The sequence below is a fragment of the Hemitrygon akajei genome, chromosome 6 (assembly GCF_048418815.1).
Source record: "Hemitrygon akajei chromosome 6, sHemAka1.3, whole genome shotgun sequence".
NCBI lineage: Eukaryota > Metazoa > Chordata > Chondrichthyes > Myliobatiformes > Dasyatidae > Hemitrygon > Hemitrygon akajei.
Window position 1 is genome coordinate 155,559,529 of NC_133129.1, and position 24,009 is coordinate 155,583,537.

Here is a 24,009-nt window from a genome sequence, read left to right on the forward strand (position 1 = left end):
AGAGAAATGGCAGATAGAGTTTAACCCAGACAAATGTTAAGTGTTGCACCTTGAAAGGTCAAATGTTAAGAGCCAGTGCACTGGTAAGGCAAGACAGTGTTGATGAGCAGAAGGATCTCGGCGTCCAAGTTCATAGCTCCCCAAAAGCAGCTATACAGGTTGATAGGGTGGTTAAGAACTCTTGCCTTTATTAGTTGCACTGAGTTCAAAAGTCAGTAAGTTATATTGCATCTTTATAGACCTAGTTAGGCTGCATCTGGGCTAGTGCATACAGTTCTGGATCCCCCATTATAGGAAGGATGTCCAGTCTTCGGAGAGGGTGCAGAAGGAGTTTACCAGGATGTTGCTTGGATTAGAGGGCACGTGCTAAAACGAGAGGTTGGTCAAACTTGGGTTGTTTTCTCCAGTGAGGCGGAGACTGAGAGGAAATTTGATAGAGGTTTACAACATTATGAGAGGCAAACAGTAGATAGAGTAGACAGACAGTATCCATTTCCCAGGGTTGAAATGTCTAAAGCAGAGAACATGCACTTAACGTGAGAAGGGGAAAATTTCAAAGGAGGTATGAAGGGCAAGTGTTTTTTTTTACACTGAGAGTGGCGGGTGCCTGGGGTGGTGGTCGAGGCAGTTACATTACAGATTTTTAAGAGATGCATTGATATGAGAAAAAATGGAGGGATACGGACATTGTGTAGGTAGCGGAAATTAGTTTAGCTGGACTATTTGATTACTAATATAATTGATTTGGCACAACACTATGGGATGAGGGGTCTGTTCTTGTGCTGCACTGGTCTGTGATCTATGATTTATGAAAACTGTACAGACTTTGGCGAAGAGCTGCAGCCAAACATAACATAAAGCCTTACACACAATGTGCTGGAGGAGCTTAGCAGATCGGGCAGCATCTACAGATGGGAGTAAACAGTTGACATTTCGGGCCAAGACCCTTCATCAGGACTTGAAGAAGGGTCTCAGCCCAAAACACTGACCGTTTATCCCCATCCATAGATGCTGCCTGATCTGCTGAGTTCCTCCAACACATTGTGTCTATGCTCTTAATTTCCAGCATCTGCAGTACATATAGTGTCTATAACTAAAGCCTTTTGCTCTTGTGATATATGTGGAGGAATTTTTGCATGACTGGCATGTGGTAGCTCACACTATTAGGTTCCTATTGTCTGCTGTGAAGCTGCACAATACACTTCAGCAGCTCTTGCAAAATCAATTAAAAAAGATCATTACAAAATAGAAAAATAAATGGAAACTGAACTATGTTAGCAGGTTGTAAAATACCTACAAGATCTGGACAGTAGTTAAAGAGTTCTTTAAGTATCTCACTCACACAACGCCATCCATATAGTACATCCCCAATTTAGAATCTACTACCAATGCCTGGCTTCACTGTGTTAGCTATATAACGGATCTGTAATGGGTTCACCTAATGGGTACATTAGATGCAACCATTATATGCAAATACCCCAAACCAATAATGGATGCAGAAGACAATTCTGCTACAGGAGAGGTGCAAGGCGGGATGGTTCACATTGCTTTCTGCCATTTGAAATATGTTCTTGATCAAGCTATGAAATGCCCTTAATGTACAGATGACATCAGCAGCTAAAAGTCCCCGTCAGCACTACGATCACCACACCACAGATGTCTTCAACATGTTTTGGTTGAAGCCAAATTCTGGCCACTCCCCAAAAACCAGAGCAACTCCATTTGTGTTAAACTGTTTTACTGCAATGTAACAATATCTGGAATTCCTGATGCTACAGAACATTCTGTTAGTGAAATATATTATCTTGCATATGAATAACAGGTGTCCAAAAACAACCCAAAGTAGATTAAAACTCCAAAATCCTGAAAATTTACAATCCCATCATTATATGTAAGACGAATAAATGTTTGGATATAAAGTATTCATCAGAATTAATAATAATCATTCTCCCCAAAATATTGATATATTTCAAGGTCAAGATGATTTTCATTGCCTAGCTAAAATTTTTATATTTTGTTTACTTCAAGTAATTTTCTTCATGAATAAAGGTGTCAGCTAATTAATACTACATTATCATTGATTTAGTCAAAACTATTTTGTTTTCCAAAGTCTTAAATATATGTCTGAATCTCTAAAGGGATGTCTCCAGCATGCTTGTGAATGCTCTGGAGGTTTTCAATTCATTGGTATCGGATATGGGTAGCAATTCTCTAAACAGTATTACCAGGAAGCTGCAGCAGTCAAATATCTCCCTTGGCTGTGCTCACTGTTTGTGCTGCTTCGTTAAATAGACAGACTGAATTGTTTTCTATATTTAGAATGGAATCCATTGTGAAATCTTTAAATGGTTTCCCCCATGGAGAAGTACAAGTTTAGCAGCTGACATGTACATTTCCATTTAATAAGGAGGGAGCAAGCGAGAGGGGACAGAAGCAAATTACTAATACAAAGACAGCATGTCCAAAAATATACAGTCATGATTGGAAACTGCCACCCTATTCTTATTCCTGTCTTTTTGCTAGCAGGAATGGAATGATGCCTGTAAGTTGAATCAATAGGAAAAGTAGAAATAAAAGGCATGTAGTATTGTGGGTTTTATTTGTAACAAGCTTAATTTTTTTAGCTGAACAGACAAATACTGGTCAGATGTAATCCAAGCGTAGAAGAGGTTTTACTAACTGGAGCAGGTAGTTAGGAAGTCTTGCATGTTACTGTAGGAATAAAATCATGCAATGTAACAGCAGTTTATATTTGAGGCCATGTGCAGAAAGATTCTTCATGCTTTATTTATTATCCAGAAGCAGTTCCTTCAACTCAACTGAACTGGTGCTGAAATATCTTAACACATTCATCATATGTTCCATATAACCATCTATTCCTTTCTCTGTATATTTCTAGTAAATTACATAAACATGTAGAATACATTATCTTTCACGAGCACGAACTGTCCCAGTGGACATTTTTGTCAAAGAGTGTTCTGTAGGCAAATATGTCAGCCAAACTATGCACACAGCAAAGATAGAAAAGGATGGCCAGTTTCAATCTGCCTCGTAGCAGTTTTCCTTCAAATGATTGATGATAGTCAGGAAAACTAATACTGAAGGAAAGCAGGTTAATGTCTTTCTGCAATAGCTCAGTGACAATTGGAACTCAAATATATGAAACCAGTTGTTAAAAGTGACATAGTAATATGTCAAAAAGAATAAATGATGATTAATAATCTGTTGCACGATTTGTTTGGGTGGATATTGTGGGACTGCAGAAAAGAGAACGGGAAATCACCTCATTCCTTGCTACAGAATACATCAGAATGCGGGTGGCACAATTGTGTAGGGGTTAGCGTAATGCTTCGCAGCTCAGTGATCGGAAGATCAGGGTTCAATTCCCGCCACTGTTTCCTTCAGGTGCTCTGATTTCCTCCCACATTCCAAAGATGGTTTGGTTAGTGTTGGGAAGCTGTGGGCATGCTATATTGGTACTGGAAGCAGAATTCCTAATTTTTTTTTTTAAAAACTGTTCACTTTTTTAACGTTTGTATAATTCCCAAATTGAAGTTTTGCTGTGGGGATTTGCAATTTATTTCTGACTTTATCACCCAGTACCACTAACTTATTACCATAGCTGGCACATTTCTGAATACTGCATTCGTGAATATCCAATCAAAGCCACGCAGAAAACACATTGTACAAGCCTAAAATTAACTCCTCTCAATTTCTAACATCCTTAAAAAATTCTCAGTCCTTCCACAGAGTTTTGCCTCCATTTACTGTCTAGACAACCCTTTCCACACTTCCACTATTCACAGGAGATTTAGGTCTAAATTTTCTGTAATCTTTCCTTTTCAGAGCTTGTATTTCTGTCTTGAGAGTTTATGACAATCTTGAACATATCAATTTGATTTATTCACCTCTTGAGAAGTACTTGACTTATATTTCCAGAATCTTCTCCACAGTAAACAATCTCAAGCTCCATAATAATGCTTCACAAACAAGGTCAAATAGATAAATAGGTTCCTGACTAATCGCTTGATGATCAATTAATCAATATCGTCAATCAATGTGTGCTCAATATGCTGAACATCATAAACTTCTCCTGGTCTCATCCTGGCAAACTGAAGCCAAGCAAAACTTTTAATTCAACCTTTGGGACATGAGGAATTCTGGAAAGGTCAGCTTTTAATACCCATCTTGTATCTGGATTGCTGAGTTTTTTCAAATCTGTAAATATGCTTTACAGCACACAGGATCAGATAAGTTGACCAAATATTTTTTGATAGCAGAAGCTGTTGCTTCAGGGAAATCACTGAATAGCGTCGAGGGGGTGATCGGTCCTGGAGTCTCCACATCACTATGAAGAAAACTTTTCAAAACCACCCTCACCCCTTCTCATTCTCATAACAGTGAAACTTATGAGTCTCTGACTTCGAAAGGCATGAATTTACCACTGATACTGGGAATACACAGTACTGGGCAGAGGTCACTGTACGCCATATTTTTCCCTTGCCTATGTCCATTAGAAAATACCTGTTAACTACTTTGCTCATCTCAAATACAAGACTCAGATCTATCCTAGGATCCAACACATCGATGCAATTACAAAGATGGCATGACAGCGGCTATATTTCATTGGGAGTTTGAGAAGAACTGGTATGTCACCAAAGGCAGATTTCTCCTGATGTACCAGGGAGAGCATTCTGACTGGCTGCATCTCCATCTAGTATGGAGTGGCCATTGCAAGGGATCGGAAATAGCTGCAAAGGGTTGCAAACTCAGTAAGCTCCATCGTGGGCACTAGCCTCACCAGGACTGACAACATCTCCTTAATGATGTGTCTGACATCAATTGTGGGAAAGTTATTGGAAGGTATTGTGAGGAACCAGATATATATATAAGTATTTGGATTGACATGGACTGGTTAAGGATAGTCAGCATAGCTTCGTGTATGGTAGGCCATGTCTAACCAATCTTATAGAGTTTTTCGAGGAGGTCCCCAGCAAAGTTGATGAAGGCAAGGCAGTGGAAGTTGTCTACGTGGACTTTAGGAAAGCATTTTACAAGATCCCGCATGGGAGGTTGTTCAAGAAGCTTCAGTTGCTCGGCATTCAGGATGAGGTAGTAAATTGGATTAGATATTGACTTTGTGGGAGAAGCCAGAGAGTGGTAGTAGATGGTTACCTCTCTGACTGGAGGCCTGTGACTAGTGGTGAGCCTCAGGGATCACTGCTGAGTCCTTCATTGTTTGCCTTCTATATCAATGATCTGGATGATAATATGTTTAACTGGATCAGCAAAGTTGCAGATGACACCAAGATTGGGGCATAGTGGACAGTGAGGAAGGCTATCATGGCCTACAAAGAGATCTGCATCAGCTGGAAAAATAGGCAGAAAAATGGCAGATGGAATTTAATGCAGACACGTGCGAGGATTTGCACTTTGGTAGGACCAACAAGGGTAGGTCTGACACAGTGAATGGTAGAGTACTGAGGAGTGGGGTAGAACAAAGTGATTTGGGAAAACAGGTCCAAGAGAAAATCTGCAGATGCTGGAAATCCAAGCAACATACACAAAATGTTGGAGGAACTCAGCAGTCCAGGCAGCATCTATGGAAAAAAGTACAGTCGACATTTCAGGCCAAGACCAGCAGGACCCTACTCCTGGCCATAATTTGTTGAAAATGGTGTCACAGGTAGATAGGGTCATAAAGAAAGCTTTTGACATACTGACCTTCATAAATCAATGTACTGAGAGCAGGAGATGGAATGTTGAAGTTGTATAAGACATTGGTGAGGCTTACTTTGGAGTATTGTGTGCACGTTTGGCCACCTACCTACAGGAAAGATGTAAACAAGGTTGAATAAGTGCAGTGGAAATTTACAAGGATGTTGTTGGGTCTGGAGGACCTGAGTTATAAGGAAAGATTGAATAGGTTAGGACTATATTCTTTAGAAGATTCAGAGACTTAGTAGAGGTATACAAAATTATGAGGGGTATAATGCATGCAGGCTTTTTCCATTGAGGTTGGGTAGGATTACAACCAGAGGTCATGGGTTAAGGATGAAAGGCGAGAAGTTTAAGAGGTAAGTGAAGGGAAATGTCTTCACTCAGAGAGTCGTAAGTGTGTGGAATGATTTCTGAACGGACAATGAACCACTGTACACTACCTCACTAATTTTTTTGCTCTTTTTTGCACTATTTAGTTCATATATCTATATCTTATTGTAATTTATAGTTTTTATTATTATGTATTGCCACAAAACAACAAATATCATGACATATGCCCATGATATTAAACCTGATTCTACACTTTACACGTGGATTATTCATGAACACAATGAATTATTTACATTGTGATATGATTCAGTGTGGTACTAATGGTCACCATTTTTAATTAAACTAAAATCATATGTGGGGACAAAATGTAACCACGGCTGAGGGAAGCTTTTACAGGTGCATTTAATCAAATGCATGAACAGGTTGAAATGGAAAGTAGATTACCAAGATGTTACCTTTCATTATTTAAGGAAACTCTAGGTGGGTCCAGGTTAGGATTCTCCATCGATTCCATCTGCGGACACCTCAGGAAATAGTAGAGCGTGTGTAGGGCGTCAGGAGACCAGGTGACAGGCTGCTGCCTGCCATGGCGACAGGGACTCATCCCCGGAGATAGGGTGTTTGAGCACTGCAGGTGGTGCATGGCTCGGGACACGAGGTCACCTGGAGAGGAAACACAACCAGAACAAAAGGGTCAGATGCCAATATGTAAGAACACAATCAGAACAAAGGAGAAGGGTTGACATCAGGAGCATACTGCTCACTGTGACATTACACTACTTAATTTTCAACCCTGTAAGTGTATAAGCAATAGGCTTTCTTCTTTGTTCAACTGAAATGATACAACCTTTGTTTGGTTCCACTTTTCCTCTTCTGATTGTAACCCTAGAACTTCTGACAGCGGTTTCTCATCTTGACCTGGAACATCAGTGTGTCTCTCCTTCACGGACTCTGTCTACACATCTCGCTACCTCAGTAAAGCAGCCAGTATAATCAAAGACCCCACCCACCCCATTGTCTCTTCTCCTTTGATTTCAACACATTTGTTACGTACCCCGTAACTGGGTCACTTACCAGCAAAGATAGAGAGGTCCGTTGAAGTCTGATGGTACTAATTTTAACAGTATTTATTGATAGAAATACATAAAAATAATATCAATGCAAACACACAGATAATATATGTCGTCAATACTAAATCTAAAAGCGCGGGTATAATAATATTCAATAAGAAATAGCTCTATCGTTGTCTGGGGGATAATGTATTGTCCGATGGAAATATAAAAGTCTCTTTAGTTCAGTCAAGCTGTAGGCTGCAGCCTTTGGTTGGAGAGAAAGACGGGTTAAAACTTGCCCATTCCTTTTATGATGTCAATCCTTCGAGAGTCGTTGTGAGTTGATTTCCCCGTTGTTAGCTAAAAACCGTTCTTCCATGGTAAAGGCCACCGATTCCGGGGCAAATGGAAACGGACACACGTGGCCTTCCACTGGTTTTTGCTATTACAGGATCGCTAGCGTTTCTTCTGGTGCGTCTGAGGGGCTGTTCCCACAGACCCTCTTTTTATCCTGACTCACAGGGTCTCAGGTGTCAATCAGGTTGGGGATGATGCAATCCCTCCACCAACCTCCTCCTTGGTTCATTGCCTGGGGCTTTGATTGCATCGTCCAGGATGCAATACACAAATCCATCTCCAAGAGACAATGGGTCCGCCTTTCGGAGGCCAGGACACATTCCAACCCTTTTGTGGATTCTGCATGTCTTTCTCTCATTTCCTGTGTCTCCTGAATTGACTCAATAGTGATCTTGCGATTCTCACAAAGGAGGGGGCTACCCCGCACCCTTCGGCCCCTCAGAGCTGTGGCACATTCGTAACACATTTAAGAGAAATTTGGATAGACATATGGATGGGAGGGTTATGCAGGGCTATGGTCTGGGTGCAGGTCAACGGGACCAGGCAGGTTAATTGTTCAGCATGAACTAGGTGGGCTGAATGGACTGTTAGTGTGCTGTTGTGTTCTATGACTCGTTTCTCTCATCAGGCAGAATATCCAAAAGCCTGAAAGGCAGGTACCATCGGAATCAAGGACAGCTTTACCTCACTACAAGGCTATTGAACAGCCACCTAGGACAGTAAGATAGACTCCTGACCTCACATTCTACCTCTTGCACCTCCCTGTTCTGTTAGTTTTACCTTCTACTATCTCAAAGCACTGTTGTAATGAATTAATCTGTATGAACAGTTTGCATGACAAATGTTTCGCTATACCTTGGCACATGTGACACTAATAAACCCAATCCTATTCCAATTTCAAACTTTCTACGCTCACTGCCAGTGGTTAAAACTCCAGCCTCAGGAATTCCTCCGCAACAGGATACTGTGGTTCAGTTACTGGACTGCACCTGGATTTCCAGAGCATCAGTCCACCTACCTTCCATCCCACCAAAGTGGCCAGGTAATTCCAACTCAAGCAATTAAGAATAAATCAATTTTGAAAAGAACGTCATGTCACTCATGGTAAGCACAAAACAGATAGGTTGTTATAACAACCTTCAGTTCAGTAATGTCCTTCAGAGGAGGTAATTTGCTTTCAAGCTTGATGTGATTCATTTACAACTTCACAGCCAGCAATGCAGTTGAGTCTTTTTATTTGTAATTTATTTTTTTATTGAAGTTCATCATCAAATGAACATTTCCATAAGATGTATTTCAGACATTGTACATATATATCATATATGTCACAAATCTCCACATAGTATTTATCTGAGGTATACACTTATAGAAAAGAGTGGAAAGAAAAAACAAGCAAAAGGAAAAAACTATGTACAAGTAGGGAGTGATTCTTTTTTTACAACATATTCATTGATTTGTGAGAATAAAATCAGGCCTATGAGGCATTATGTAGTTAAACCATTTTTCCCCAGTATGAATCAAATTGTTCCAGCTTATGATTAACAGATGCTGTTATCTTCTCCATTTTGTAAATGTCCATTGTAATTTCCATCCATGCATTTAAAGTTGGGCTCTCCTGTGATAACCATTTCCTAGTAAGAGTCTTTTTTACCAGCCTCCAACAGTATATTCATTAAATATTTATCTCTTTTCAACCATTCATGAGGTATATATCCAAAATACAAAGTATATGGGTCTTACTCTCTAAGGCATATATGTCAAACTCAAGGCCCACGGGCCAAATCCGGCCCGTGGTGGAATTATCTTTGGCCCGCAAGATAATATCTAATTACTATTAAAGCTGGCCCCAGTAATCGAAGCGCCTATGGCGTATGATATGGCTAATGCTGAGTTTATTCAGGTACCAGGTTTTCAGGGTTTTTAGTGTTTATTCGGCAGTCTTGCTTGGCAGTCTTCTTCACAAGAAACGGAATTTGTAAAGTGAAACACTTTGTAGTTATAGCAGAGACTGAGACACATGAGAGCAGGCTGAAAAAATGGAGGCAACGAAAGCTGCGTTCGCACGCGTCCGACTGATCCAGCCCGCATGAAGCTGCATTTTGCTCAATCCGGCCCGTGACCTAAAATGAGTTTGACACCCCTGCTCTAAGGGTATTTCACATTTAAAGATGTCTTAATGACCCGCTCAATTCAAAGGCTATTGGGGACATTGTAGTCAGATTCACATCCCATGACTGAGTGAAAAATAAAAAAAAAACCTGGTTTAAACAGAATAGCTTGTCATGCATGAAAATGGAGCTGTGAATCCATGTCCTCCTGCATGGTTCTCCAGTGATTACATTACGGTAACACCCTACATTACCACCTGAAACAATTCCCATGTCAACATAGCTCAGGAATTTGCTTCTTTCAAGGAATCCTTTAAACTACAGCAGCGCACAGGAATTCCATTCAGACGGGAGCTGGTGAGTTTTGGAAAACCTGTGTCAAGGCGCTTCTGTTTAATACTCAAGAAGTAGGATTTTCATTAAGCAAGTTCTTCCAAATCTTAGATGTTCAAACGCTTGTGCTTTTGGCCAAGAACCACTGCAGGCAACACATTTTCCAGTCTCACTGATTTTGAACTCAGAGCCATAAGGAGCTGGCTGGAACCTACACACACAACAGACATTTGGAAGTAATAGATTCCCCGGTGTTTTTGTTTGGCGTGGTGAAGCACAGTGATGATTATTTTAGTAAATAGTTCAGTGAAGAAAAGTGGACAAGTCAAACTCAATAGGCTGCTTTGCTGCGGAGAAACGTTACAGACACTTGCTTGTGTTAGAAGAGAAAGGAGGAATGGAAAAGTCTTTCGGTAATGCAAGTCTAAAGCAAAGAGGAGACCTCAAAATCTACAGCCAAGCTGGTGGTTTTCCTGATATTACAAGAAATGGATTGAATGGTGAGAATGCAGAGTAGTCAGTCATAATTTAGTCTGCTGTCAGTACAGCAGTTTAACTGATAGCCTTTACGTGCATTATTACTGCATTCAAAATGCAGCTCTCTCCCACGTTAACAATGTCGTAACATTTCTCTGTAATCACCGTACACACAATGTTTGAAACACTTCCAATTCACTTTAAAGTGAGAGGAACCATCTGAAAATTGCAGCTATTTGAACATTCAGCTCGCACAGTTCAGTTCTTGTACCAATCAGCCTGTCTGCTGCTTGGCTGAAGGGTTGCCAATAATCATGCTCTTTGTGGAAAGAAACTAGAAACTTTCCCTTCTGGTTTAGCACTCTGCATTTGAACAAACAGCCTGGATATGGGCTGTCCTTGTGAAAGCTCTGAAGGATGTAATTAGATTCCAAGCAACAGGAATCAAAGGTTCCATTTCACTGGAAAGGTTAGGTTATGCAAACTCTGAAAGGAACATTTTTTTTCTGGTTATTAGTAAGTCTAGGTCAAGATTGTAGCCACATAACAAGGGACATCAGAAATATTGAGAACAACGGGAGAGAAAACAGCACAGGAGGAAAAGTAAAGATAAAGGAAGCAAATTAGGAATTGGGACATTTATCCCTGTAATAGCGTCCAAAATTCTTCCAAGTGTGTGCATATAGTTATCTTTCCCCCTAATATTTTTTTTATATTTAACACTAATCTAGTTTTCTGCCCTATATCATTCAGTGATTTAAAAGACTGCCATAGACACAAGGCTGTATTCCCAAAGTAGGATTGAGCTCGAGTTGACTGCAAATTGATGTTAAGAATGTATCCCCAGAACATTGGGTCCACTCTGGAAATGCAGTTTTGTTGAATATATCCTCTGGGCTATTTATCTCTACATTCGGCCTGTCATTTTCACTGTCTTTGAACCTAAAAAATGATGGAGCTACTGAAGCCTCACATCTCCTTTTTATTGTGTCTCCTTCATCATAACAATTGCCATTTGCAAGTATGGAATTTGTTATGTCAGAAGGTTGAGCAGAGGGGACAGTGATGAAGCTGGCAGAGGGCAAGAAATCAAAAGCAGGGCTAAAGAAATGGCTTGAAGGCAGGGAGCAGCACCCTGAGATAAATGTTTTTATCGGAGGGCCATTGTTATCATGTAGATTAGCCTGGTACACAATGTCTCTGAAACAGCAGTGAGATGAAGGAGCCGATAATCTGTTCCTGTGGTGACAGTGACAGGATGTATTCTGACATTGGCTGAATTTGCAGCACATCTTTTAAGAAGAATCATGGGATTTTTATTTTATGTCCACGTGAACTACCAGATGGGGCCTTGCTTTAGTGCCTCACACGAAAGATGGAGCCTTGCCTTGCCTCACACGAAAGATGGAGCCCCTAAACGTCCAGCGATAACTCAGCACTTAATGAAGTGTATGAAGATTTGAAATTCTTAGATGAGATAATAAATCAAAAAAGGAACGGCAAAATGACACAAAGGGAGAATTTAACGACTGGTCTCTCACTAACAACCCTCCAACTCCCAATGGTGCTTCTGATGAGGAATTAAAAGGGAGAGAGTCTGCTGTTCCAGGTTCTTGTTCTCCTTCATCTTAACCTACTTTATTCTGACACAGGAAGAATAATTTACTCCTATACCTAAAATGGCACCTGAGTGAAAGCACAATAGGGGTACTGTGGTGAAATTTTCCCTGCACTTCATTTTAGAGGGCAACAGAACCACTTACGGTGTGGTTGGAGAGACCAAGCTAAGTTTTATGGAATCTTTTTTTTCAGAATCCTGGGGTCTCCCAGGCCTCGGCCATAACTCTTTGCTCGGTTTTAGAGCCTGTTTCTACTCCAAGTTAAAATGTAAAACATTTGCATTGTGATGTATGGTGCTCCAGAGCCGACCGACACACTGTTGAGTATCACTCGAACAATACGCAATGCTTGTAATTTACTTCACTTCTGAGTTACCAGCGTTGAATAAACCAGGACTCATCTCAAATACATTTGCACATCTGGGACAGAGGCCTGGAAGGCATCAATGGCACCTAGCCTTGCAAATAAGTAATAGGGCACCAAAACCCAAGAGAATTACAGTAAATAGGTATTTGGACAATGGATCCCTTAGTTACCTGTCTCAACTGCTGACACCTTTGGATCTTATTGGCTCAAATGTCAAATTACCAAATAGCAATGATTTGTATTCACTGAGCACAGAGCAAGGAGCTTAAAAACGATTTTAATAAACATTTATTTCCAGCTGTTTCTCTTCAAATGTCAACTTGTCCTCTGTCCGTGCTCTGGCACCAGGAAATTATGGAAGCAACTTGATCTGAGTCGATTCTGGAATACGCTGAAAACATTCAATAGGTCAGGTGGTACCTGTGAAGCGGAACCCAGAACTAATGCTTCAGGCTGCTGGTCTTTCATCAGAACACAGAAGAGTTGCAAATTGTGTTAGAAAAAAAATCTGGTAAAAGGTCTTTGCCCTGAAACAGTGACTCTCTTTCTCTCACCACTAATACTACCGGGCCTGCTGCAAATTAACAGCATATTCGTTTATTAGTTCAGATTTTCAGCATCAACAGTATTTTGCTCTTTCCTGCCTAGCTGCGGCTCTTTGTGATAGGAAGGACTTTGCCTTAAAGATTTTAAGAAAATTAGCTTTATTTCTCACACGCGTGTTGAAACATACAGCCACACGCGCAGTTTTTGTGTCAGAGAACCAGCACAGACTGAGGATTGCGCTGGACGGTCTGCTGGTGTTGCCACGCTTCCAGCACCAACATAGAATGCCTACAACTCACTAACTCTAATTATGTCTCTTGGGAATGCAGGAGGAAACCGGAGGAAACGCACTCAGCCACGGGGAAAACCTCCTTCACCGACGACGGGTATCGAACCTCCAATTCTGATTGTTGGTGCTTACAAACCAGGCATCCTTAGAGACAGCAGCTCTAAGGGAATTTCCACACTGGTTTTAACACCTTATTATTGTGCAATAAGTTACACTTTACCTTGTGTAATAATGACACATTCAACACTGAGACCTAATGGTCTCAAGAAGTTTAAGGATAATTACTGTAAATAAAAAGATCAGAGAGACAACAGAAATTCTTGAGGGTGTCTCGCTCTCTGACTGAAGACTGGCGGGGGAAGAGGGCTTTCCTGGAGTGCAACCCGTACTGGGACTATTGCACAATGGGTGGCTCATTTGGACAGGGAGGATGCAAATGTCTTGTGTTTTACAATTCTGTGGGATTCAAAGTCACAGAATTGCAGATGCCAGCATTAAGGATAGTACCGACCAGTTACACAACATTCTGGAGCGACAGGCTGATCCATTTCAGCACTGACCGGTACATTTCCCTAAAGGTTTCCCAGCAGGATTCCCTAAAGGGTAATTTGCATGTTGAGTCTGTGGTGAGGAAAGCAAATGTGATGTTGGCATTCATTTCAAGAGGACTAGAATACAAGAGCAAGGATGTAACATTGAGACTTCATAAAGCACTGGTGAGTCCTCACTTGGAGTATTGTGAGCAGTTTTGGGCCCCTTATCTTGGAAAGGTTGATTTCTTGTATGCAAATGTTAAACAGCTCTCTCCCCACTTGAAGATCAGATCACAACCTGGTTCACCTCATGCCCTTGTATAAGCCTGAAGTACAGCATCAGCTAGCTACCAACAAGATAGTAAAGAGATAGTCTCCAGAGGCCATCAAGGCCTTGAAGGGCTGCTTTGTGGACCACATGGGGAGGACATTATCAGACTTACTGATTACATCACTGGCTACATCAACTTCTGTGTGGACACTGTAATACCATCAAGGACTGTTCGCTGCTTCCCCAACAATAAACCATGGGTCACCAGTGATCTAAAGGCTCTTCTCAACCTTGAAAACCTTGGGCAGAGTAGCCAATGGGAGGTGTGGAGAGGCATGAAGAACATCATTGGCTTCAATTAGCTTAGCTGTAGAGTCTCGGAATGCAGCCGTGAATGGGCTAATGAGTTAAACCAATTCTTCAATAGGTTTGACGATTGCCCTTTCTGTTCGCACCTCCATGAGTATACCAGTGCAGGTGTGGAGGCAACCAATGCTTTCCCAGCATCAATGCCTCCCCTCCTCCCCCCTCCAATTCAACACGTGGAAGAACAACACAGGCCACCACAGTTTACATCCCTTCCTTGCCCTGCACCTACCATCCACACCTCCACATTCCACTATCGTCCCAATCTTCACCTGCCCCAGTCATCATGGACTCACCTTCACGACTGGGCAGGTGAGAAGGGCTCAGTAAGACAAAAGAGATGGTGATGGACTTTGGAAGACCAAGCCTGCACTGCTCTGTTACTATTGACGGTGAGGATGTGGACGTGGTGAGGTCTTACAAGTACCTGGGGGTGCACCTGGATAACAGACTTGAGTGGAGCACCAACACGGAGGCTGTGTACAGGAAAGGCCAGAGTCGCCTCTACTTCCTGAGGAGACTGAGGTCCTTTGGAGTAAGCAGGCCTCTCCTTCACATGTTCTACTAGTCTGTTGTTGCTAGTACAATCTTCTACACGGTGGTGTTCTGGGGCAATGGCATCAACATGGGTGATGCCAACAGGCTCTATAAACTGATTAAAGTGCTGGCTCTGATATCGGAGTCAAACTGGACACACTGGAGGTTGTGGTAGAACAAAGGACCCTCTGGAAAATCCTGGCAATTCTGGACAATATTTCTCACCCTCTGTGTGTCATCTTGGCTAAACAGAGGAGCACTTTTATTAATAGACTAAGACAACTGTGCTGCTCCAAAGAGTGCTATATGAGGTCATTCTTACTATCGGCCATTAGGGTCTATAATGAGACAACTTATACCCGGGAAAGTGATGACCCCCTCCTGTTAGACTGTTTGTGGTAATTTATTTTTAATTCTTTCTACTTCTCTTCTAATATTTGTATATCTGCACACTTGTAATGCTACTGTGACACTGAAATTTCCTTTGGGATCAATAAAGTATCTATATATCTGAAACTGGAGAGTGTTCAAAGGAGATTCACAAAAATGATTCCAGGATTAAATGGTTTATCATATGAAGAGCGTTTGATGGCTCTGGACCTGTATTCACTAGAATTCAGAAGAATGAGAGCTGACCTAATTGAAACCTATTGAATGGTAAAAGGGCTTGATAGAGTGGATGTGGAGAGAATGTTTCCAATGGTGGGAGAGTCTAAGACCAGAGGACACGAACTCAGAATAGAGGGGTGTCATTTTAGAACGGAAATGAGGAGGAATTTCTTTAGCCAGAAAGTGGTGAATCTGTGGAATTCTTTGCTGGAGGCAACTGTGAAGGCCAAGTCTTTATGTATATTTAAGGCAGAGGTTGATAGATTCTCGATTGGCCAGAACATGAAGGGATATGGGCAGAAGGCAGGAGATTGGGACTGAGAGGAAAATTGGATCAGCCATGATGAAATGGCGGAGCAGACTGAATGGGCCAAAAGACCTAATTCTGCTCCTATATCTGATGGTCTAATGTCTAAAGCAACAATGTCCTGTAGGCATATTTTAAGCAGGTATGAAAGAAGTTAAAAAGTATGACCTCAAAAGTAACAGTCTTCAGCTATGACCTTATACCAGCCCTAATGATTACAAAGCAGAAGGGTAATGCCATTGAACGTGTGGTGACAGAGGTAAAGCAAGAGGGAGGACATTAAATTCCTAGTGGTTTGGGACCCTTTTTGGGGAGGGACTGACCTGTATCCTCATCATCCTTGCTGGTACTTTTAATCAAGAGCTGTTGGGTAGGTTTAAGAGGGTTTGAAAGAGGGAGCAGTCGGGCCTAGATTAAGAAAGATGGTAGGAAAAAAAGAGCAAAGGTTAGGAAATAGAAAACAAGGAAACTAGGCTGTGCATAGAGGTGTATGCCAAAATGCAAGGAATTCCGAGCACCGGATAGAGAGGAAGGAGCCACTGACAGATGCCTGGAAATGTAATATTTTAGCTATTACTGAAACAGGGCTTGAAGGAAGGGAGGAGTGGCAGCTCCAGAGTCTACAGACGAGTTGGGGAGGATGACGAAGATGAAGCAGGGGGTAGGGTGGGTGTTGCCAGTTCTGGTTCAAGAAACAGCTGTCAGGAAGTAGCATATGTTAGCAGAATCTTCAAATGATTTAGCATTGTCAAAGAAAAGGGCAAAGGTAAAATAGGATTGTAGGTTTTGGATTAGGGAAAAGACAATTTTACCAGCGATTTTGCCAAAAGCAGATTGAGAGCCAGTAAATAGGTCGCTGACATGACTCCCCTGTTGCTTTGCAGGAGTAGGTCCACCAGTGACAGTGAAAGGGGCCACACGCAAGGGGGCCATGGTGTGGTTTATCACACAGGGAAAAAAGGAGGGTCATCAAATCCAGAGTCCCCTAGTGAAAGAATGCATAATAGGTAAGGCAGGGAGAAAATTATTAAATTATGACAAGACACCAGAGCCAGATAATTCAGAAAGCCCACTAGAATTCCAAAAGTATAGGTGTGAAATTGAAATGGAAATCAGGGAAGCAATGAGAAGGCATATAAAAATGCTGGTAAGTAAAATCAAGGAACATCCAACTGTGTTTTATAAGTACTGCACATAAAGAGTAAGAGGACGGCTTAGAAGAGAGCAGGGCCCCTGAGGGACCAAGGAGGCAACCTCCGCACAAAATGGAGGAGTGGAGATGCAGGTGGATTCTCAATGAAGAGTGTCTGTCTTTATAGAACAAAGGGAGATATGTCAATGTGAAATATTGGGTTGGATTATCACAGTAAAGGAGGAAATGTTTTTGAATTGGATAAAATTCCAGACTTCAATGAAGCAAATCCCAGGCTGTTAAAAGAAGAAAGGGGGTGGGAGAGTTGTGGAGGCTCTGACCATCATATTTCATCCCCTCAGCACAGGATTGAAGAACTGCTAATATTGTGCTATTGTTTAAAGTGGAGGAGTGAGATAAAAAAAATGTTTGTCAGTGGCTGTGTGTTTGCTAGTGAGGGGAAAAGTTTAAACGGCAGAACAATTGGTCAGGCTTTCCCCTAGAGGGTGGTGTGATACGGAGCTCAGATTGACGAAGAAAGAAAAACTCACACTTTTAAAAAATGCATGAACAACCAAGAAATGCAGGCCAATGGACTAAGGGTGAAGGATGAAATTAGGCAGAGCTGGGTTTTTTTAATGACGACACAAACAGGTTAGGCTGAATAGCCTCATTTTGTCACAGTTACTGGTATGGAAACATGCTCCTTGGTTCCTAAGTATATAATTGTTTCCATCGAGATTTATTAGAAATTATTCCACTTATGTATAGATTTTCATAAATTATATTTTATTCCTTTTTACCTGCAAATGCCTGCAAAAATGTATCTCAATGGTAACAAATATGTACTTTGATAACAAACTTACTTTGAACTTTACATTACCGCCAGATTCTTCCATTCACCTACACAAAATGGACAATTTAGAGGAGCCAATGATTTTGGGTTGATAGGGGAAAGCGGAGCACCCGGAGGAACCCAGGTCGGTCATGGGGAAAACATACAAATTACACAGAGACAGCAGAGGTCAGGACTGTATGAGGCAGCAACTCTATTAGCTGTGCTACTCTGCTGCCCTTCTGCGTAACAAGGTTTTCATGATTCTATGATTATCTTATTGAAGGACAGAATAGACTTGAGTGTTCATGTGGGTTATTTCTAGTAGCAGTCCTGTCATAATGAAATACTGCATCCTTTATATTGCTGGGAGCAATGCCACGGGGGAACTGGCAGCATGAAGAGACTCTGATAGATTGCTCGGGAATGAGTTCTTTGCCACCACTCCCCGTATTCTGAATTCAAATTTTAAATCAGTGGCAGGAGGAAATTATAGAACAGGATGCATGCACTTTCCCCAAAGGGAGGGAAACAAAGTCACTTACAATTCCCTCCATGCCTTCCCAGCACATGAATGGATAACAGTGAGGCTGGGAGCCTGGGAGTCTATCTATTCCTAGCTAGAGAGTGGCAAACTGCCCAGCAAACCAATTATAGTGACAAAGAAGTTTCAATTAGAATTAAATACACACATATATATACACACGCACACACACACATTTTGTGTATGTATATATATATATATATATATATATATACACACACACACACACTCACAATTAAGAACCATTCAAAGGGAAATTAACTCACTCAGCTCTGAAATGCTCCCGACGCACGTTGCCAGTAGTGACTGCTCCAGGGTCCGGAGTTCCAGCTGAGCGTAAGCATCCATCCGCCCATCCTTGGCCGACGGTCCATTGTTGTACAAGCTGAAGTGGGCCGGCAGGGAGAGCACCCCTGCAAAGCAACAGAAAAGTCAGGTCAGCAACACATTTACTGGTAGACGTGCACTTTACTTTGCAATCCGGATTCTCTTCAGTAAGAAGCCTCTGCCGCATGGTGATATCACCTGCTGGTTAAGGCAATATGCCTATGCCACTTCCTGTGGCTGGCAGGACATTTTTGTAGCCAAACATTTAGTGCTTCAGGGGTCTGAGCTTCCTGTTGACATTACCTGTTCACACCACGAGTCGCTGCCCACAGCAGTACATAGTCAAAAACTACACTGTTGACCTTGTAAAGTACATCCAATTCCTTTTTATTTAAGGAATAAATAAACAAGGAATAAATATGCCCGTTGTCTGCTTATCCTCCTTTGGATTCTAATTAAAACCTGCCTGCTGTTTAAAATAATGGTTCGGAGTTTGTCAATAATGCTCAAAGTAATCAGGTAAATGTGGAATTCAGTATGTTGCTTCCTGCCAAAAACAGCATCAACAGCGACACACACACAAAATGCTGGAGGAACTCAGCGGGTCAGGCAGCGTCAGTGGAAATGAATGAGCAATCAATGCTTTGGGCTGAGACCTTTCATCAGACCTGGGGAGGAGGGAGAAAGATTCCAGATTAAAAAGATGGGGAGGGGGAAGGACGAGCTAGAAGGTGATAGGTGAAGCCAGGTGGGTGGGCCTGACTCGCGAAGTTGCAATCTTGGATTTTCACTGATAGCTTTGGACTGTTGTGACTTTTGTCCAGAAGCTAGCAGCAAGCAATACAATCAGCAGCTGCACCTCACTGGCGTTCAGTCCAGGCTGTGTCATTATTGGTGAACTGTGGCATTGTCAGCATCTGCCTCAACTATCAGTTCTTTGGACATGGGAAACTTACAAACTAATGTCCCGACATGAGAACGCAGAACTCAACAACCAACAGAACTTGGACAATTGGCAAATATCAGGTTCTGACAGAATTATGTGCGATACGGAGTAAAACTGAACTGTGGTTAATACATAATTAATACTTGTGGCATTCCCCTCTTGTGTCTCTTTGCTACCACTAATAACTGAGCCAATTGGTGAAAAGTTTCTTTTCAGGACCTTTTCTGGGATCAGTGGAAATCCCCTCGTCTGGAGACATGAGAGCTTCTGCAAGTGAGGCCTCTGTGCCAATCCACAAGTTTGTGCAGGTACCTGTGGCTCCTTGTGGCCAGACTGAGCAGACAAGCTGTGCATACTCTTCATCCCAAAAGAGGCTCAGGCAGCAGACCAGCGGCACCCACAAGCTGTCTCAACAGCTCACGGACCACAAGCTGAGCTCCCTCAGAAATATTCCAATCATACCGCATAAAATCACGAGGGTCCGCATGCAAGCATGATCGACTGACTGTCAGTGCACTGCTTGGCACTGCCAGTCACAACGAGTGGCCCAGATACACCAGCATGGCATTGAATGCCTTCACAAAATGTGCATCTGAGGAGCTGTACACAGAGCAGAGCTTCTGCAACTGCTGTGAGAGAAAGGGCAGAGGAATCCGGTCACAACTTCACCTCCTGCCAAGTAGCAAAAAGTAAAGAGGGTTGTGGGCAGTGGGAGCAACCTTCCTGACAACTAAACTCTGTATTTCAGAATGTGACAGAACAGCCTCTCCACACTCAATGGTCACTTTATTAGATACACCTGCTCGTTAATGCAAATCTCTAATCAGCCAATCATGTGGCAGCAAATCGATACATAAAAGCATGCAGACATGGTCATACCAAACATTGGAATGGGGAATAAATGTGATCTAAGTGACTTTGACCATGGAATGATTGTTGGTGCCAGATGGGGTAGATTGAGTATCTCAGAAACTGCTCATCTCCTGGGATTTTCATGCACAAGGTCCCTTGCCCCTTGACTGAAATGTTCCCACAATCTATGGACTCACTTTCAAGAACAGTTCAGCTTGCATTTTTGCTTTTTATTGTTTATTATTCTATTTGTTATTATTAGTTTTTCTTTCTTCTTCTATTTGTATTGTTTGCACACTGGTTGTACACACCAGTGAGGCCTTTCATTGATTCTACTATGGTTATCGAACTTATTGAGTATGCCTATAAGAAAATGAATTTCAGTGTTGTATATGGTGACATACATGTCCTTTGATAATAAATTTACTTTGAACTTAAGGGTTTACAGAGAAGGGTGTGAAAACACAACAAACATCCAGGAGGCCAGCAGTTCTGTGGGGAAAAAACACCTTGTTGATGAGAGAGGACAAAGGAGAATGGACAGACTAGTTCAAACTGACAGGGAAGGCAGCAGTATATCGAATAACCACAAATTACAAAAGTAGTGTTCAGAAGAGCATCTCTGAATGCACAACGTGTCGAACCTCGAAGTGGACCACAAACATACACTCAGTAGCCACATTATTAAACACAGGAGGTACCACTGCCTTAGTCTCTGCACTTGAACCGATGGTGAGGTGCGCCTTTTAGCAGTTCTGTAAAAGTGTGAGATAATTTTCTGTTTTGACAAATATCCCTGCTCACATAATATGTTAGTTGAATTTACTCTGATACGAATTTGACGTGATGACAATGAATCAAGATTTCTGCATTGAAATCTGAGCAGGAATAAAAATTAGGCATCTGGTAAAACAATGAGCAAAGAATGCCAAGAGGTAGGACGTGCAAAGATATTCAATAAAATTTAAGGTGGTAAACTTTTTTTTGTTGCTGTGTCTCTATTAAGCTTCTATGTATTTTTAAGCACCTCCAGCGAGAGAAAAAAATTCTGATGCATTTACTTTGGTTTGTTGATCTATATGTTGTAGCAGCCAGCCGCTGTGGTTTTCAGTTTGGAAATCTGAAGGTGGCCATGTAAACAGAGGCTCTTTCATAGGAATACAAGGTCAGTGCTTTGTGACTATTAAAGCCACAGTATCCTTCGCAATATGGACTCTCTGCCAGTTTCACTAACTGAGAAAGAATGCAGCAATCTTTTTCTGTGAGTAATTTTTAGGAGATCCATCTGTTAAGAATTATTGAGTACAGCTGAAGAGATGGCACGTTTCAGAAGTTCAGTTCAGTAATAAAAATTCTACAGTCAAAAACGGCAGTTCAGATGACTTATTCAGTGTCACTGATGATTTTGAAGCTTTTCGAAAGGGAAGCCAAAGTTCTGACTGGAGAATTAAATGTTAAACAGACCCAAGTTTGTCTCTTGCTATTATCTGGATGAAACCATAATCCATTAAGTAAACATACAAATATGGCAATCAAACCCAACTGTTTTACTCCAGGTTTTACAGGACTGAAACTATTAAGTTGGCAAGTTCAATCAGCAAACAATACAATTACTCTTGAAATAATTAGCCAATATTAATAATCAGAAAACTAATATAACTATCAAACGATGCAAAATACTGTAGATTGTGTTTTTGTGCATTGTACACAAAAACAACAATACACATCAAGGACAGTTATCAAAGGCTCAGCCTTCACTACCTGCTGAGCTATCTCTCTCCACCTTCCCAAATACAGTTGACAATCCATCTGTTTCCCACATTTCCAACTACCGGTCCTCAATCCATTCCAACATTCACTTCCCAAGTACCATCCCTACTCTATAATCTCCCCATATCCCAACTACCGGTCCTCAATCCATTTCCTCCCCAACTTCTCAAGTACCAACCCTATTCCATACCATCCCCACATTCCCAACTACTGGTCTTCAATTAATTCGGTAACTTTGAAGAATAACCATCACAGATACAAGTGTGAGCAACCCTGTGTGAAACACGTGGTGTGTGAATCGGGACTACGAGGAATGTCTGGCCAGTGTAATCTCCTTTGCCCGGGTAATACCTTTGCTATTCTTTGACAATTCAGGAGAGTCAGGGATACTTAGCGGGTGTGCACACAAAATAGTTAGTGTATGAATTCACGTACTTGTTTGTTTAAACAATAAAGGTACTTGTCAGGAGATACAGATCTCCCGGTGCTTCACTAATTATCGTTGTAAGAGGTAATATATTTACGACACTGGTATACACTGTTGGGTAGTCTGATGGGTTGGACCTCAGTGTCAATGCTCCCAACGGGCCGTTGGGCTGGAAATCTCTGTCAACTGTGCCCTCTGGGCAGATGGGATGACTCTCACTGACAATACTGCCAACAGGCCATTGGGATGGACCTCGGTGTGAATGCTGCTGCAAGCTAATGTGAGAGGAATCAATGAGTCATTGGCCAGTGAGCTTTTTACCACCGAGATACTTCTCATCCAGAGGGAGCTATGCAGCCAGGCAAACAGAACTTCAATCGTATCCAACAAGAGAGGTGGGAGTGAACCTGGAGCAGGCAGCGGGTGCTGCCAGACCACAGCAGAAGCCTTTTATCTCAGTGCTGAACAACCTCAATTCTCACCGCAGCATCTCCTCACTGAGGCATGGGCAGTTCATTAGCAGGGAGCATCAACAGAGATCAAGGTCTTACACCAGGTTCCTGGCACAACAGCAAGTTATCAGAGTTAATATTCTTAAAAAAGTACAAGTGGAGCATCCCAACTACAGGACCAAGAACCCCAAACCAAATCAGCATTCTGCAGAATAGTACCAGGTGGGCAGATTGCTATACTTCACAAGAAATTTTCCTTTTACAAATTTTGCGCATTTCCCTTTTAAGACTGATTATTATGAGCATGGCAACAAAAAAATGTGCTGTTGTCTTCATTATACTCAAGAGTGATTCTGTATAGCTAACCATAGATACAAAGGTTTAACAGAGTTTACAGTGGAAACGAAAATGAGGGAGCTGGGAATGTAGTTGTTAGCTTGAAATTTTATCTGTGATTACCATCCCAAACAAACTCAGGTCCAGTTATTGGAATTCTGACAGCTCTTCCATTCAACTTTGCTTCCGCAAAGACAACAACTTCTTATACCTGATATAATCAAACCAAATCTCTGTGAGGTAACCGATATCACACGCACATGCACCATGGGCAGTGCACTTTGTGATGCTCACTAAGGCAGCAACAGGCGCACCAGATCTTGTACCTTGGCTTTCCCAGCCATTCTGAATCCTGGCTTACTGAAAGAAGATTTAAGGGGGCAATGACAGGATCTGGAATCAAAAGCAATGTAAGAAAAAGAAGTGGTTCTGGTATAGAATCATTATGCAACATTATCACCTTATGTCTGTACAGCAATGAAAATTGACCACATTTTTGACTCCACAGCAGTAAGTCGTATGAGAAAATTGTGTTCTGTCATCCAAAGCAAGAAGAAACAATTTAT

General features: G+C 41.7%; 1 protein-coding gene across 2 annotated transcripts in view; it reads right to left on the reverse strand.

Annotated features, from left to right (window-relative positions):
* abtb2b (ankyrin repeat and BTB (POZ) domain containing 2b) overlaps positions 1–24,009 on the reverse strand; it is a 231,174-nt gene that overhangs the window by 71,013 nt on the left and 136,152 nt on the right. For both annotated transcript variants that reach the window (XM_073049635.1, XM_073049634.1), the window contains exons 3-4: positions 18,600–18,746; positions 6,507–6,714 (exon numbers count right to left, since the gene is read on the reverse strand). In XM_073049635.1, the coding sequence (XP_072905736.1) occupies positions 6,507–6,714; positions 18,600–18,746 (355 nt within the window). The remainder of the gene's footprint in view (positions 1–6,506; positions 6,715–18,599; positions 18,747–24,009) is intronic.